Source organism: Heptranchias perlo, chromosome 34 (genome assembly GCF_035084215.1).
Source record: "Heptranchias perlo isolate sHepPer1 chromosome 34, sHepPer1.hap1, whole genome shotgun sequence".
NCBI lineage: Eukaryota > Metazoa > Chordata > Chondrichthyes > Hexanchiformes > Hexanchidae > Heptranchias > Heptranchias perlo.
Window position 1 is genome coordinate 26,425,858 of NC_090358.1, and position 14,173 is coordinate 26,440,030.

At 44.1% G+C, this 14,173-nt stretch overlaps 1 protein-coding gene and 1 long non-coding RNA gene across 6 annotated transcripts in view; one reads left to right on the forward strand and one right to left on the reverse strand.

The window, feature by feature from the left end:
• The window catches only part of LOC137301908 (uncharacterized), a 33,169-nt gene extending 19,972 nt beyond the window's left edge, over window positions 1-13,197 (forward strand). The window contains exon 3 of the long non-coding RNA XR_010958390.1: window positions 12,498-13,197. This is a non-coding gene — a long non-coding RNA (uncharacterized lncRNA). The remainder of the gene's footprint in view (window positions 1-12,497) is intronic.
• LOC137301905 (inactive cell surface hyaluronidase CEMIP2-like) overlaps window positions 1-13,844 on the reverse strand; it is a 120,262-nt gene extending 106,418 nt beyond the window's left edge. For 4 of the 5 annotated variants that reach the window (XM_067971625.1, XM_067971621.1, XM_067971624.1 and 1 more), the window contains exons 1-2: window positions 13,535-13,844; window positions 11,594-11,952 (exon numbers count right to left, since the gene is read on the reverse strand). In XM_067971625.1, coding sequence (XP_067827726.1) covers window positions 11,594-11,952; window positions 13,535-13,566 — 391 coding nt within the window. In that variant the 5' untranslated portion in view covers window positions 13,567-13,844. The remainder of the gene's footprint in view (window positions 1-11,593; window positions 11,953-13,534) is intronic. The other variant, XM_067971622.1, reaches the window with a different exon arrangement.
• Between the last annotated feature and the right edge of the window lie 329 nt (window positions 13,845-14,173).

Here is a 14,173-nt window from a genome sequence, read left to right on the forward strand (position 1 = left end):
GGCACTCCGCTGGCTTTAATCGCCTGCGGGAGTCCCACATGCGGGGGCTGCACGCGCATGTCGGCGGAAGTGGGCGGGTTGGAGCCGGGCTCCGGACCCGCTCCGGGATTCCCCGATTTTCGCAGCCCCCCTGCCAGGAACGCACCCAATAGCGGGTGCTAAAATGAAGCCCAAAAGGGAACCCAAAAGTCTTTTATAAGCGCATAAATAGTAAAAGGGTAGTCAAAGGAAGGGTGGGCCTTATTAGCGACCAAAAAGGAAATCTTTTGTGGAGGCAGAGAGCATGGCTGAGGTACTAAATGAGTACTTTGCATCTGTTGTCACTAAAGAGGAGGATGCTGCCAATGTTACAGTAAAGGAGGAGGTCGTACAGAAATTGGATAGGATAAAAATAGATAAAGAGGAGGTATTTAAAAGGTTGGCAGAGCTCAAAGTAGAAAAGTCACCCGGTCCGGATGGGATGCATCCTAGGTTGCTGAGGGAAGTAAAGATGGAAATTGCAGAGGCTCTGGCCACAATCTTCCAATCCTCCTTAGATATGGGAGTGGTGCCAGAGGACTGGAGGATTGCAAATGTTACCCCCTGTTTAAAAAAGGGGAGAGGGATGAACCAGGCAACTACAGGCAAGTCAGCTTAACATCAGTGGTGGGGAAACTTTTAGAAACAATAATCTAGGACAAAATTAATTGGCACTTTGAAAAATATGGGTTAATAAATGAAAGCCAGCATGGATTTGTTAAAGGAAAATCGTGTTTGATTAACTTGATTGAGTTCTTTGATGCAGTAACGGAGAGGGTTGATGAGGGTAATGCAGTTGATGTTATGTACATAGACTTTGTTCGACATGTTAGAAAAATTGAAACTCATGAGATTAGAGGGGCAGTGGCTGCATGGATACGAAATTGGCTACAGGACAGAAAGCAAAGAGATGTGGTGAACGGTTGATTTTCAGACTGGAGGGAAGTGTGCAGTGATGTTCCCTAGGGGGTTGGTGTTGGGACCACTGCTCTTTTTGATATATATTGATGACCTGGACTTGGGTATACAGGGCATAATTTCAAGGTTTGCAGATGACACAAAACACTGAAATGTAATAAACTGTGAGGAGGATGGTAACAGGCTTCAAGAGGACATAGGCAGACTGGTGAAATGGGCAGACACATGGCAGATGAAATTTAACGCAGAGAAATGTGAAACGATTCATTTTGGTAGGAAGAATGAGGAGAAACAATATAACCTAAATGGTACACTTTTAAAGGGGGAGCAGGAACAGAGAAACAGAGGAACAGAGAGGCCTGGGAGGGAGGTACGTACACAAGCCTTTGAAGGGGGCAGGACATGAGAAGGCTGTTAAAAAGGCATTCAGGATCCTTAGCTTTATAAATAGAGGAATAGAGTACAAAAGCAAGGAGGTTAAACCTTTATAAAACACTGGTTAGGCCCCAGCTGGAGTATTGTAGCCAATTCTGGTCACCACACTTTAGAAAGGATGTCAAGGCCTTAGAGAAGGTGCAGAGGAGATTTACTAGAATGGTACCAGGGATGAAAGACTTCAGTTATGTGGAGAGACTAGAGAAGCTGGGGTTGTTCTCTTTACAGCAGAGGTGGTTAAGGGGAGATTTGATAGAGGTGTTCAAATTCATGAAGGGTTTTGATACAGTAAATGTTTCCAGTGGTGAAGGGTCGGTAACCAGAGGACACAGATTTAAGATAACTGGCAAAAGAACCAGAAGCGACATAAAAAAAAAACGCAGCGAATTGTTATGATGTGGAATTCACTGCCTGAAAGTGTGGTAGAAGCAAATTCAATAATAACTTTCAAAAGGGAATTGGATAAATAATTGAAGGGGAAAAATTTGCAGGGCTATGGGGAAAGAGCAGGGGAGTGGGACTAATTGGACAGCTCTTTCAAAGAGCCGGCATAGGCACGATGGGCCGAATGGCTTCCTTCAGTGCTGTATCATTCTATGATTCTAACTGTCCATGTGATAGGCTGCAGGGGCCTTGAAATTTGTAAGTGATTTCGAGGCAGGTATGCAGCCCATATAGAATCACAGAAAGGTTACAGCACGGAAGGAGGCCATTCAGCTCATCAAGTCCGCGCCGGCTCCATGCACGAGCAATTCAGCTCGTCCCACTCCCCCACCCTATTCCCGTAGCCCTGCACATTTTTTCTTTTCAAGTACTCATCCAGTTTGAAGGCCACGATTGAATTTGCCTCCACCACTCCTTCGGGCAGTGCATTCCCGATCCCAACCACTCGCTGCTTATCTGCTGGCTAATCCCCTGGTTGGCACATCTTCTAATCAATCTACCTATTTACATATAAAAGTCAGGTCCATCGAAAGTATTTAAAAAAAAGAATGAGAAGCAGTCAGTTCTGATGAAGGGTTGTACACCACCTGAAATGTCATAACTTATCCTTTCTTTACAGATGCTGACTGAACTGTACTTGCAGCATTTTTTGTTTTTACTGCAGTCATTTCATGGTGGTTTCTTCTAACCTGGAGCTGAGAATTTACAAGTTTCCTCATCAAACTGTAATTAACCTCTAACTGACCTCAGATGTCCCCTTTTGCAGCAATTAAACTTTGTGGCCTTAAAACACAGCTGCACCTTCCCAGCAGAACTGTTGCTGATATTATAAAACAGAATGCGATCTGGCAATGCCACAGGAGGTCCACTGCTTTTATAATAAATGAAACTTTTAACAGGATCTGCATGATAGCTTCAGCATCCCTCTGCAGGCTGCACATGCGGCCAGTCCAACAGCCATAGCATGTCTCTTCTGTTCTTCTTGCAGTGATGGCAGAAGGAGAGTCAATGCAGGACCATCCTGCAGACCGGAGCTCACAATACATCCAGCTTCACCATGAACCCCAGCAGCACCAACTCAGTCTTAGCGGAGGGATCGGCAGACAGGTGAGGAAAGGAGCAGAGGGTAAAGGCTGAGGAAAGACCAGGCATCATGCGACAGAGCTCCTGCATGGCCACTAACCATGCAGTGATCTTCAGGGATTTAAAGCTCGCTGGGCTGGCTTTGAAGGGGATAGCGTGCGTGCAGCAACAGAGCACTGAGTCACTTGCATCTGCGCGCGACGCACTGGAAGGTGGTGTGTGCTAGTGTGTGATCCAGTGCACAGCTCACTACTGCCACAATCAACCTTACGTGTAACCATCACGGGGCACTGGTCTGGCATCCAGACTAAGCAACATCCATAGCATCTGCAGTGAAGGTAGCAGTACACACACAAATAATACACACAGGTCTCTCTCCTGCTGTCGATGCATTGCGTTTGATAATGTAAGTTGTGGTAGTTACTAGTTTTACACTGTGAATGATAATCCAAGGCATAGTAGTTACCAGTTTTGATACATCTGGAACAAGACTGTAACCATTCTTGAGGGATTCAGGGACCATATATTGTGCTTTGCTTACATGGAAGATTGATCACTGTAAAGACTCAAGAAGCACCTCTCAGGTTAGCATTAGTAATGTGACAGCCTGAGTCTGCGCCAGAAGCCCCTGACAATCCACCAAAGCCAGTTAAACCCCTCTGTCATGGAGCCGTGGAGGGGGGGGGGCGGGGGGTAGTGGTAAAGTGGGGCTGGCAATTTTCCTGCTTTTTTCCAGTGCAGCCTCCTTTAAGTTCCCATTCCACTATCCCAACATTTTACTTGCTTTCTTCACCCCTTGCAAAAACTGAAATGATAGCTTTAACAATCTACTCACATCTTTCCACTCTGTTTGCTCAAGCACACTGCCAATTAATAAATTAACCACATTCTTGCTTAGTCTATCTAATGTCATGATATAATACTTATCTGTGTTGAATTGCATCTGTCAGTAACCTAGCCTGTCCAAATCCCTTTGGATTATTGCACAATGTTTAGCATCATTGGCCACTGCACCCAATTTGGTGTCATCAACAAACTTAGATAGGAACATAGGAACAGGAGTAGGCCATTTGTGCCTGCTCCGCCATTTGATAAGATCATGGCTGATCTCTGATCTAACTCCATATACCTGCCTTTGGCCCATATCCCTTAATACCTTTGGTTGCCAAAAAGCTATCTATCTCAGATTTAAATTTAGCAATTGTGCTAGTATCAATTGCCGTTTGCGGAAGAGAGTTCCAAACTTCTACAACCCTTTGTGTGTAGAAATGTTTTCTAATCTCCCTCCTGAAAGGTCTGGCTCTAATTTTTAGACTGTGCCCCCTACTCCTAAAATCCCCAACCAGCGGAAACAGTTTCTCTCTATCCACCCTATCTGTTCCCCTTAATATCTTATAAACTTCGATCAGATCACCCCTTAACCTTCGAAACTCTAGAGGATACAACCCCAATTTGTGTAATCTCTCCTCGTAACTTAACCCTTGAAGATCTTGAACAATATTTCATCCTCTAAGTCGTTTATCAAAATTATAAACAGGGGCTACAATATTGACCCCTGTGGGACTCCACCGAGAACCACATTTCACTCTGGTACCTCCCCACAATCTCAGGACTATAAGCCTAGTGCCATAACCATTATTCTATCATGTGTCGGGGCATCCATTAGGGAGACCTCACGTCTAGATTTGGTTCTTTCAAGCATTCGGGGTAGTGTTCAGAATAGAGAAACACAGAATCTTACAGCAAAGACTCGGCCCAACATGTAAGCTCTTTGAAAGAGCTATCCAAGTAGGTGAACTGCTGGGGACTACTGACCACAATTTAAGATCAACTGGCAATTATCACCTGTATGAACCCGGACAGGAATTTATGAGTCTAAGGATGCAAACTTAAGAGAGTGAGAGATGAACTAAAAGAAATTCACCGGGAACTATTGTTGAAAGATGTCTCAGTTGAGAAGAAACGAAAAACTTTTAACAACATAATGTTGAATATACCAGATAAATAAATACCCAAGATAAACAAATGTAAATTGAATAAAAATAGACAATGAAGATATGAAGAGGAAAGAAAAACTATACAAAGACTGCAAGGAAAAGGGGCGGGGAATTACAGGAGGAGTATGGAAATTTCTTGAAACAAGAGGGCCCAGAAATTCCTCGGAAACCGCATTTACGGGATTTCCGTTGTACTAATGGCGATGTTACGGCAGTGGAGGAGGAACAGCACCAATTCAGGACCATTGGGCTGCTCTACGAGTGCAGTGCCAGCAGGGGAGCCCCATCCACTGGCCGCGTACATCTGGACCCGGTGGGCATGTGACCCCCCCACCACCATTTCTCGGACCAAAAGAACCCAAGAGATGATGACAGCATAAAGAGTTCAGAATAAACCTGAAACGTTTTTAAATATTGAAGAGTAGTTGGATAAGACATTCAAATTATCTGAAAGATAGAAATGGCAATGAAACTGAAGATAAAAATAGTTCAAATATACAAACATATGAAAACGTCAGACAGGAAAAGACCCACTGGTCCATCCAGCTTGTCCAAGAAAGCTGCATAAGTAATTCCGACGCTCCTGATTCATCTAATTATACAATGGACAGGACTAGAAACTAGAGGCGCTAAATTGGGCCGTGTAGCGCCCGTTGTTACGCGCAACACGGCCGCTCTGACATCCAAGATGGTGTCTTGGATGCGCATGCACATTTCCAACGTGACATGCGGCGGACGCCATCTTGGTATAGGAGTTAGCGCAGGCACAGATAACGAACGCTGGAATCATGTAATATAGGGAGAAAAGGGCTTCCATCACTGTGCAATGCTGATTTAAAGTGATAGACACCATTTTGGGACTTAACACACAGCTCTACACACAGTCTTAACCCCGACCATCTGAACGTGTCTTAGAGTGCCTGGAGGACCCCTACCAGTGTTATTTAAAGGGATGCAGGATTTACAGGTTAGTGGCTGGATTATTGCTTCTGGCTGTCGAGACATTTGTAACCGCTTCTGGAGGTCTCCGAGACTTGAATAATAGGACGTGGGGATATAGCCTAACATTTAGAGCCAGGACGTGCAGGAATGAAGTTAGGAAATGCTTCTACTCGCAAAGGGTGGGAAACCTTTGGAACACTCTTCTGCAGACGGCAGTTAATGCTAGCTCACTTGTGAATGTTAAATCTGAGATTGATAGATTTCTGTGAACCAAGGGTATTAAGGGATGTCTGGCTAAGTAGGATATATTGAGTTAGATCACAGGTCCACCATGATCTCATTGAATGGTGGAACTGTCTCACGGGACTAAATGCCACTGCCACTTGCTGCCTCCTGATATGCGCCACCATCTCCTGCAAGAAAGCGGAACGTGTGTCTTGGTGATGTGCCTGTCATGGTTGAATAGCTAGTGTGTGTGGCCTGTGAGTTGTGGCAGCTTGAAACAGTAAATGTGGTAATGTGTAAAGGTGAGAGGACATATCTGACTGGAAGAGTTGAGTACTGATGGAAAGAGTTTGTTGGTATGTTGGGGATGGGGGGGTGTAGTGCGTGGTGCAGTTGGTAGGAGACACCATTTGACAGTTGATCTCACTCAACTTGACCACTCATATCAAAGCATTGAACTTCTTCCTGCGCTGCATCCGTGTTCATGATGTTGTGCGCCTGGCGTTGACTTTGTCCCCCGCTGCCTCTCACTGCCTTTTGGATATATGTCTGGAGGGCCTCTTGTGCCCCCCGCCCACCTCTGTGGATAAAGGATGTCCCTCCTTCTGTCCTCCTCTTGCATCAAGGTCTCTAGTACATCAGCAGAGAACCTCGGTGCACGCACCCTCGCAGGCCTGGTACCAACTCAGAGCGGCAGGTTGGTGAGGTCTGGCGTGCAGATTGGAGGATGTGGGATTTAGTGGTGCGCAACCTTTATTCAATGTTTTAACATAACTCATCAGTGTGTAAACATAAGGATGGGTCTTGCATCTGTGTTTTACGTGTGCGATGTCTGATCTCCGTTCAGACTCCGTGCAGACAGCAGATTGTTATTTTCAGCAAATAACAGGTACCAGCTACCTTTAAGAGATTTCTAAGAAACATCCTCCCTTTAAGAGATTGAGCTCCCCCTAGTGGTGCAAATTGCAAATTGCATTGATTCCACATGCAAGGCCCAGAACGGAACGCTGAATGCGGGTGAGTCCTCCTGCCGGCCGAAACTTGCGTCCTGCCTGCGCAGGGGTCATTGGGTGCGGGGTGATAGCACATCACGCTACCCACGACCAAAAACGGCCCTTATCCGAAATTTCCCCTTAGCTGTCAGGCCTGGGACATTTATCCATCGGATCTCTTTAATGTCAGAGCACATTTTTTTTCAAAGAAGTCATGCAAATAAAATGTTAGCAGTCTTCAAACCCAAGGATTTTGCTTCCTTGTAAAATATTAAACAAACATTTTCAGGAATTATTGAATGATGAGCATTCCACGAACATGCTGTCCAATTTTTGTACCACACCCAATATTCTTGTGAATTTTGAGGTTAGTTTTGAAAAGCTGCTTGACAAGCTAGAAGATCTCAACATTCCAAAATCCTGGGGGGCAGGTGGCATAAATCCCTGCTTTGAAGGAATCACCGAATCTTACAACATAGAAGGAGGCCATTCAGTCCATCGTGCCTGTGCCGGCTCTTTGAAAGAGCTATCCAATTAGTACCACTCCCCCTGCTCCCCCAAATCTCACTCTTTCCACATAGCCCTGCAAATTTTTCCTTTTCATGTATGTATCCAATTCCCTTTTGAAAATTATTATTGAATCTGCTTCCATCACCCTTTCAAGGCTGTGCATTCCAGATCATAACAACTTGCTGCGTAACAATAATTTTCCTCATCTCCCCCCGGTTCTTTTGTCCATTGTCTTAAATCTGTGTCCTCTGGTTACCGACCCTCCTGCCAGTGGAAACAGATTCTCCTTATTTATTCTATCAAAACCAGGAACACTGCATTACATCCTCAGGGAATCATTGGGCACTATACATAAGGACATAAGAAATAGAAGTAGGAGTAGGCCATACGGTCCCTCAAGCCTGCTCCGCCATTAGGGATGGATTTCTTGAGCAGTATGTAACTAATCCTACAAGGGGGCAAGCAACCTTGGACCTGGTCCTGTGTAATGAGTCAGGATTAATTAATAATGTCCTAGTTAAGGATCCCCTTGGAATGAGTGACCATAACATGGTTACATTCCATATCCAATTAGAGGTTGGTTCTCAAACAAGCGGACTGAACTTGAATAAAGGAGACTATGATGGTATGAGAGCGGAATTGATTAAAGTGGACTGGGAAAATAGACGGTACACGAGCAGTGGTGTTCATTTACAACTTTCAAAAAATATATATTCCACTGAGGAAAAAAGGGTCTAAAAGAAATGACAGCCATCTGTGGCTAAGTAAAGAAATTAAGGATAGTATCCGACTAAAAACAAGGAAATATAAGGTAGCCAAACTTAGTGGGAGGATAGAAGATTGGGAAGTCTTCAAAAGACAGCAAAAAGTAACTAAAGGATTGATTAAGAAAGGGAAGATAGATTATGAAAATAAATTTGCAAAAAATATAAAAACAGATAGCAAGAGTTTCTATAGTTATATAAAAAGAAAAAGGGTGGCTAAGGCAAACGTAGGTCCCTTAGAGGATGAGACCGGGAAATTAATGGTGGGAAACATGGAGATGGCAAAAATGCTGAACAAATATTTTGTTTCAGTCTTTACAGTAGAGGACACTAAGAATATCCCAACACTGGACAAACAGGGGGCTCTGGGGGGGGAGGAGCTAAATACGATTAAAATCACTAAGGAATTGGTACTCAGTAAATTAATGGGACTCAAGGCAGATAAATCCCCTGGACCTGATGGCTTACATCCTAGGGTCTTGAGGGAAGTGGCAGTAGAGATTGTGGATGCTTTGGTAATAATTTTCCAAAATTCTCTGGACTCGGCAAAGGTCCCGGCAGATTGGAAAACTGCTAATGTAACACCCTTATTTAAAAAGGGTAGTAGGCAGAAGACTGGAAATTATAAACCAGTTAGCCTAACATCTGTGGTGGGTAAAATTTTGGAGTCTATTATTAAGGAGACAGTAGCGGAACATTTGGATAAACATAATTTAATAGGACAAAGTCAGCATGGCTTTACGAAGGGGAAGTCATGTCTGACAAATTTGCTTGAGTTCTTTGAGGATATAACGTACAGGGTGGATAAAGGGGAACCAGTGGACGTAGTGTATTTAGACTTCCAGAAGGCATTCGACAAGGTGCCACATAAAAGATTATTGCTCAAGATAAAGAATCACTGGATTGGGGGTAATATTCTGGCATGGGTGGAGGATTGGTTATCTAACAGGAAGCAGAGAGTTGGGATAAATGGTTCATTCTCGGACTGGCAACCAGTAGCCAGTGGTGTTCCGCAGGGGTCGGTGCTGGGTCCCCAACTCTTTACAATCTATATTAACGATTTGGAGGAGGGGACCGAGTGTAACATATCAAAGTTTGCAGATGATACAAAGATGGGAGGGAAAGTAGAGAGTGAGGAGGACATAAAAAACCTACAAGGGGATATAGACAGGCTGGGTGAGTGGGCGGAGATTTGGCAGATGCAATACAATATTGGAAAATGTGAGGTTATGCACTTTGGCAGGAAAAATCAGAGAGCAAGTTATTATCTTAATGGCAAGAAACTGGAAAGTACTGCAGTACAAAGGGATCTGGGGGTCCTAGTGCAAGAAAATCAAAAAGTTAGTATGCAGGTGCAGCAGGTGATCAAGAAGGCCAACGGAATGTTGGCTTTTATTGCTAGGGGGATAGAATATAAAAACAGGGAAGTATTGCTGCAGTTATATAAGGTATTGGTGAGACCGCACCTGGAATACTGCATACAGTTTTGGTGTCCATACTTAAGAAAAGACATACTTGCTCTCGAGGCAGTACAAAGAAGGTTCACTCGGTTAATCCCGGAGATGAGGGGGTGGACATATGAGGAGAGGTTGAGTGGATTGGGACTCTACTCATTGGAGTTCAGAAGAATGAGAGGCGATCTTATTGAAACATATAAGATTGTGAAGGGGCTTGATCGGGTGGATGCGGTGAGGATGTTCCCAAGGATGGGTGAAACTAGAACTAGGGGGCATAATCTTAGAATAAGGGGCTGCTCTTTCAAAACTGAGATGAGGAGAAACTTCTTCACTCAGAGGGTAGTAGGTCTGTGGAATTTGCTGCCCCAGGAAGCTGTGGAAGCTACATCATTAAATAAATTTAAAACAGAAATAGACAGTTTCCTAGAAGTAAAGGGAATTAGGGGTTATGGGGAGCGGGCAGGAAATTGGACATGAATTTAGATTTGAGGTTAGGATCAGATCAGCCATGATCTTATTGAATGGCGGAGCAGGCTCGAGGGGCCGATTGGCCTACTCCTGCTCCTATTTCTTATGTTCTTATGTTATGTTCAATCAGATCCTGGCTGATTCTTCGACCTCAAATCTACTTTCCGGCCTGATCCCCATATCCCTTGATTCCCTTAAAGTCCAAAAATCTATCGATCTCAGTCTTGAATATACTCAATGACTGAGCATCCACAGCCCTCTGGGTAGAGAATTCTAAAGATTCACAACGCTCTGAGTGAAGAAATAGTTGGGGGACGAGTCTGTGTGAATTGGGGGAGGTCATTGGGGGAGCATTTGTGAATTGGGGGAGGTGGTTGGAGGGAATGTCTATGAATTGAGGGAGATGGTTGGAGGGAGTCTTTGTGAATTGGGGAAGATGGTTGGGGGGATTCTCTGAATTGGGGGAGGTGGCTGGAGGGAGTCTCTGAATTGGGGCAATGGTTGGAGGGAGTATCTGTGAATTAGGGGAGGTGGTTGGAGGGAGTGTCTGTGAATTGGGGGAGGTGGTTGGAGGGAGTCTCTGTGATTTGGGGGAGGTGGTTGGAGGGAGTGTCTGTGAATTGGGGGAGGTGGTTGGAGTCTCTGTGATTTGGGGGAGGTGGTTGGAGGGAGTCTTTGTGAATTGGGGAAGTGGTTTGAGGGTCTCTCTGTGAATTGTGGGAGGTGGTTGGGGGGGAATGTCTGTGAATTGAGGGAGATAGTTGAGGGGAGTGTCTCTGAATTGGGGGAGGTGGTTGGATGACTCTTTTGCAGAGGCACAAACTGGAACTTTACACTAAGCACAGAATGTGTGCCTCAGCTGTGCTGTGGTCATACAGTACACCCTTTGGCCAGTGCCCAATACACAGCAACAAAACAAACCGTGCCTTTACAAGCTGGGTCTGCATGTCTTCACCAACATCTGCCCCCACACACCACAATGTCATCTATCAATCCCTACAGCTTGCAGGGATCTAAGTTTTTTTGCTGTTGGGGAGTTAGAGGCCAGTAATTAGTCAGTTTAGGTTTAGCTTCAGGTCAAAACAAACTAGTGCTATAAGGCCATCTGTATTATATGGGAATAGGAGACAAAGTGCAGCCTCACTTTTAAACAGCACCATTATGACATTTTCATGTAATGGATAGTACACGATTTCCCCAGAACCTATGGAGATAGGGTTTCCTCCTACAGTGTGTACAGGATCACTTAAAGAATGAAAGCAGTACTCGGTAGGTAATCTATCTTTCCTTCTCATTAAGCATTATGCATCAGTCCATCTGGAGGGCACTGACTGGCTTACCTTTGCAACCTTTTCCTTGTGATAATTGAATCTTGCCATCCCAGTGGAGCAAACCCAGTACAACTAAAGCAAAAACTGCAAAATACAGCAGGTGAAGTGTAAATTCTCTCGTTGACTCTGGGCCACCAAAAGCTCGCCTTCTTTTCTCTAGTAGGTGGTTCTCAGATGCGAAAAGCCTGGGTGTCGCCTGCAATGCAGGTGGGTTATTTTGAAGAAGCAAATCCTTCCAAAAAGGCAATAAATGGAGGGCCCGAGATATTCTACATTGTGGAAACTTCTCAGCTGTGTAGTCAGTGGAAATGTCTTCGAGAGCAGATTGGGATTTGAGGTTTTCATCTGTTTGCATTTCTAATCTGTAACTGAGACCAGAAAGTCAAAGAGTCAACATTTGCAATCTGAGGCTCAATGTATATAACATAAAGATAACCAGAGTAGCGTGTGCTGGTAATGGAAGATGGCTGCACTAGAGTCACTGGGAATGGAGGAGGTGTGGGCTGGTGCTTGAGGTGCAGATCCCCTATCGGTACACGGCCGGCGGGGTGGTCCGTACCCCTGGGGTCTACCTGCCTTTCTTCCGCCACATTCCCATACCAAGGGAGCCTTCTCTTTGCCAGATTTTCCATGCTTCCCACCCCTCTGCTATTCTGCTACAATCATTTACACCTCCTCTGGACTCATATTTTGTTTCTATACTTGTTTCACTATCACTTCCTTTTGCCTTGCACCATCATCCGTTTTGACATTTAATCACCCCTACCCTCCACCCCATCACAGACCATTCCCTTTTGTTCTTTCCTTGCCCCTTTTTTCCCTGGCTCTGCACTTGCTTAAAAGCCTCTAACATCTTCCTGTTCTGATGAAAGGTCATCGACCTGAAACGTTAACTCTGTTTCTCTCTCCACAGATGCTGCCTGACCTGCTGAGTATTTCCAGCACTTTATGTATTAATGAAGATGACCGGGTTATTCTGTGAAGATCGAAAGTCGCTAGCATTTAGTTACAATTTGTGTTTGCATTATTTTGTGTGACGAACGAGACCAGATGTGGGGTGTGGAGGCAAATTTCGAATTGAAAATGTGGATAGAGGAAAAAATGATACAACTTTATTTGATTTTATGTGTACTGAAAATTCTCAAAAAAGTATTAACGGTGGGCTGATTTGTGGATTTTTTCATACAAATTACTTTCGGAATAAATGACACCGACGCTGTAGGATAGTACTGAGTACATGAAGCACATTCGCTGTTATTTCTTAGACACTTGTGATAGCGCAAACCTCAGGTCGAGAGCACCTGGAATGTAACACGTGAAATTCACAAAGAGGCGATTTGGTGACACGCGGACACCGTCAGGCTGTGGGGATCGGCCAAGAATCTCTCGATGTCATGTTGACTCTATTTAAATGCAGCCTTTATGTTGCTAAGTGCACAGGCGGTAATTAATCCTTGCTGTACTAGAGGTTTTCCGCACTATTTAATTAAATAGGTCAGTTCAGGAAACCACAATGTCGATTACATCAGGACGTTTCCTTAAAATAAAAACCTGCATCGTTAATATTGTGGTTCAGTATGTGACAAGGAATATGGTGCATCGCAAGTGAAATGCAACAGCCTAATAAACACGTTGGAGAATTCAGAATCAAACATTAAATTATTCTAAATTGTGGCTCTGTCTCCCTTTCTGAACCAATCTCACTATCGGTAAAGGATGGAATAGGCGGGGGAAGGTGGTTATATGTGGATGTAAAAGGCCTTTTTCTCTTAAAATCCTGATTTCCCCGCGTTGTGAGTGCATTCTTGAGTGTGCAAAAGATAACTCACTTTCTGCACTTCAAAACTTTCACTTCTCAAGGACTTTCAATAAAGGCTACAGTACAATAAAGGGTTAAGAAAAAGTAAAGAACCAGCCCGTCAGTTAAAAAACGTCCAAAGTCTCACTTACCTTGGTCGCAGTAGATTCCCATCAGCAGTCATTTTGAATGATTTGGCTCGCCTTTCTTCCAAACTGAGGATAAATTATTTCTCTCCTCACACTCTCCTTGTTCCGCCAAATCACAATATAACATTCCAAACAACCAGCTCCAAACTGGCCAGCCCTATGAATGATCTCTTCAAACTAGAACCTGAGAACCTTCACCGGAAACAAAAATCTATTTGTTCCTTTTTAACCGTTTTTATTTGCTTTGATGGTTTTTGCAAGGGAGTCTGCGCACTGGGATCTATTTGCCAGATTATATTCTCTCATTTTCCATTAATGTTACACAAGAACATAAGACTCCCTCGCCCGAGGGTGGGGACCGTTGGTCTGTCACTTTCTGTCAGTGACGCGGAAATAGGAAACAGAGCAGCAGGAACAAGGTCATTCGAATTAAAAATTGGAAGGGTTTCCCATCGTTGAAGTCATCTGGTTCATACAAAGACAGTGGACAATAGAGATTTTCCCCAAAAAAGCCGATGGAATCCAGAGCCTTAACAGCCAAATTGTTGCAAGACACTGAAGTATAAACTAGGTTAAAAGTTGGTATTATTTCCTTTACCTTTTTCTCTCAGATCGAAATATTTAATTTTTAAAAAATATCCA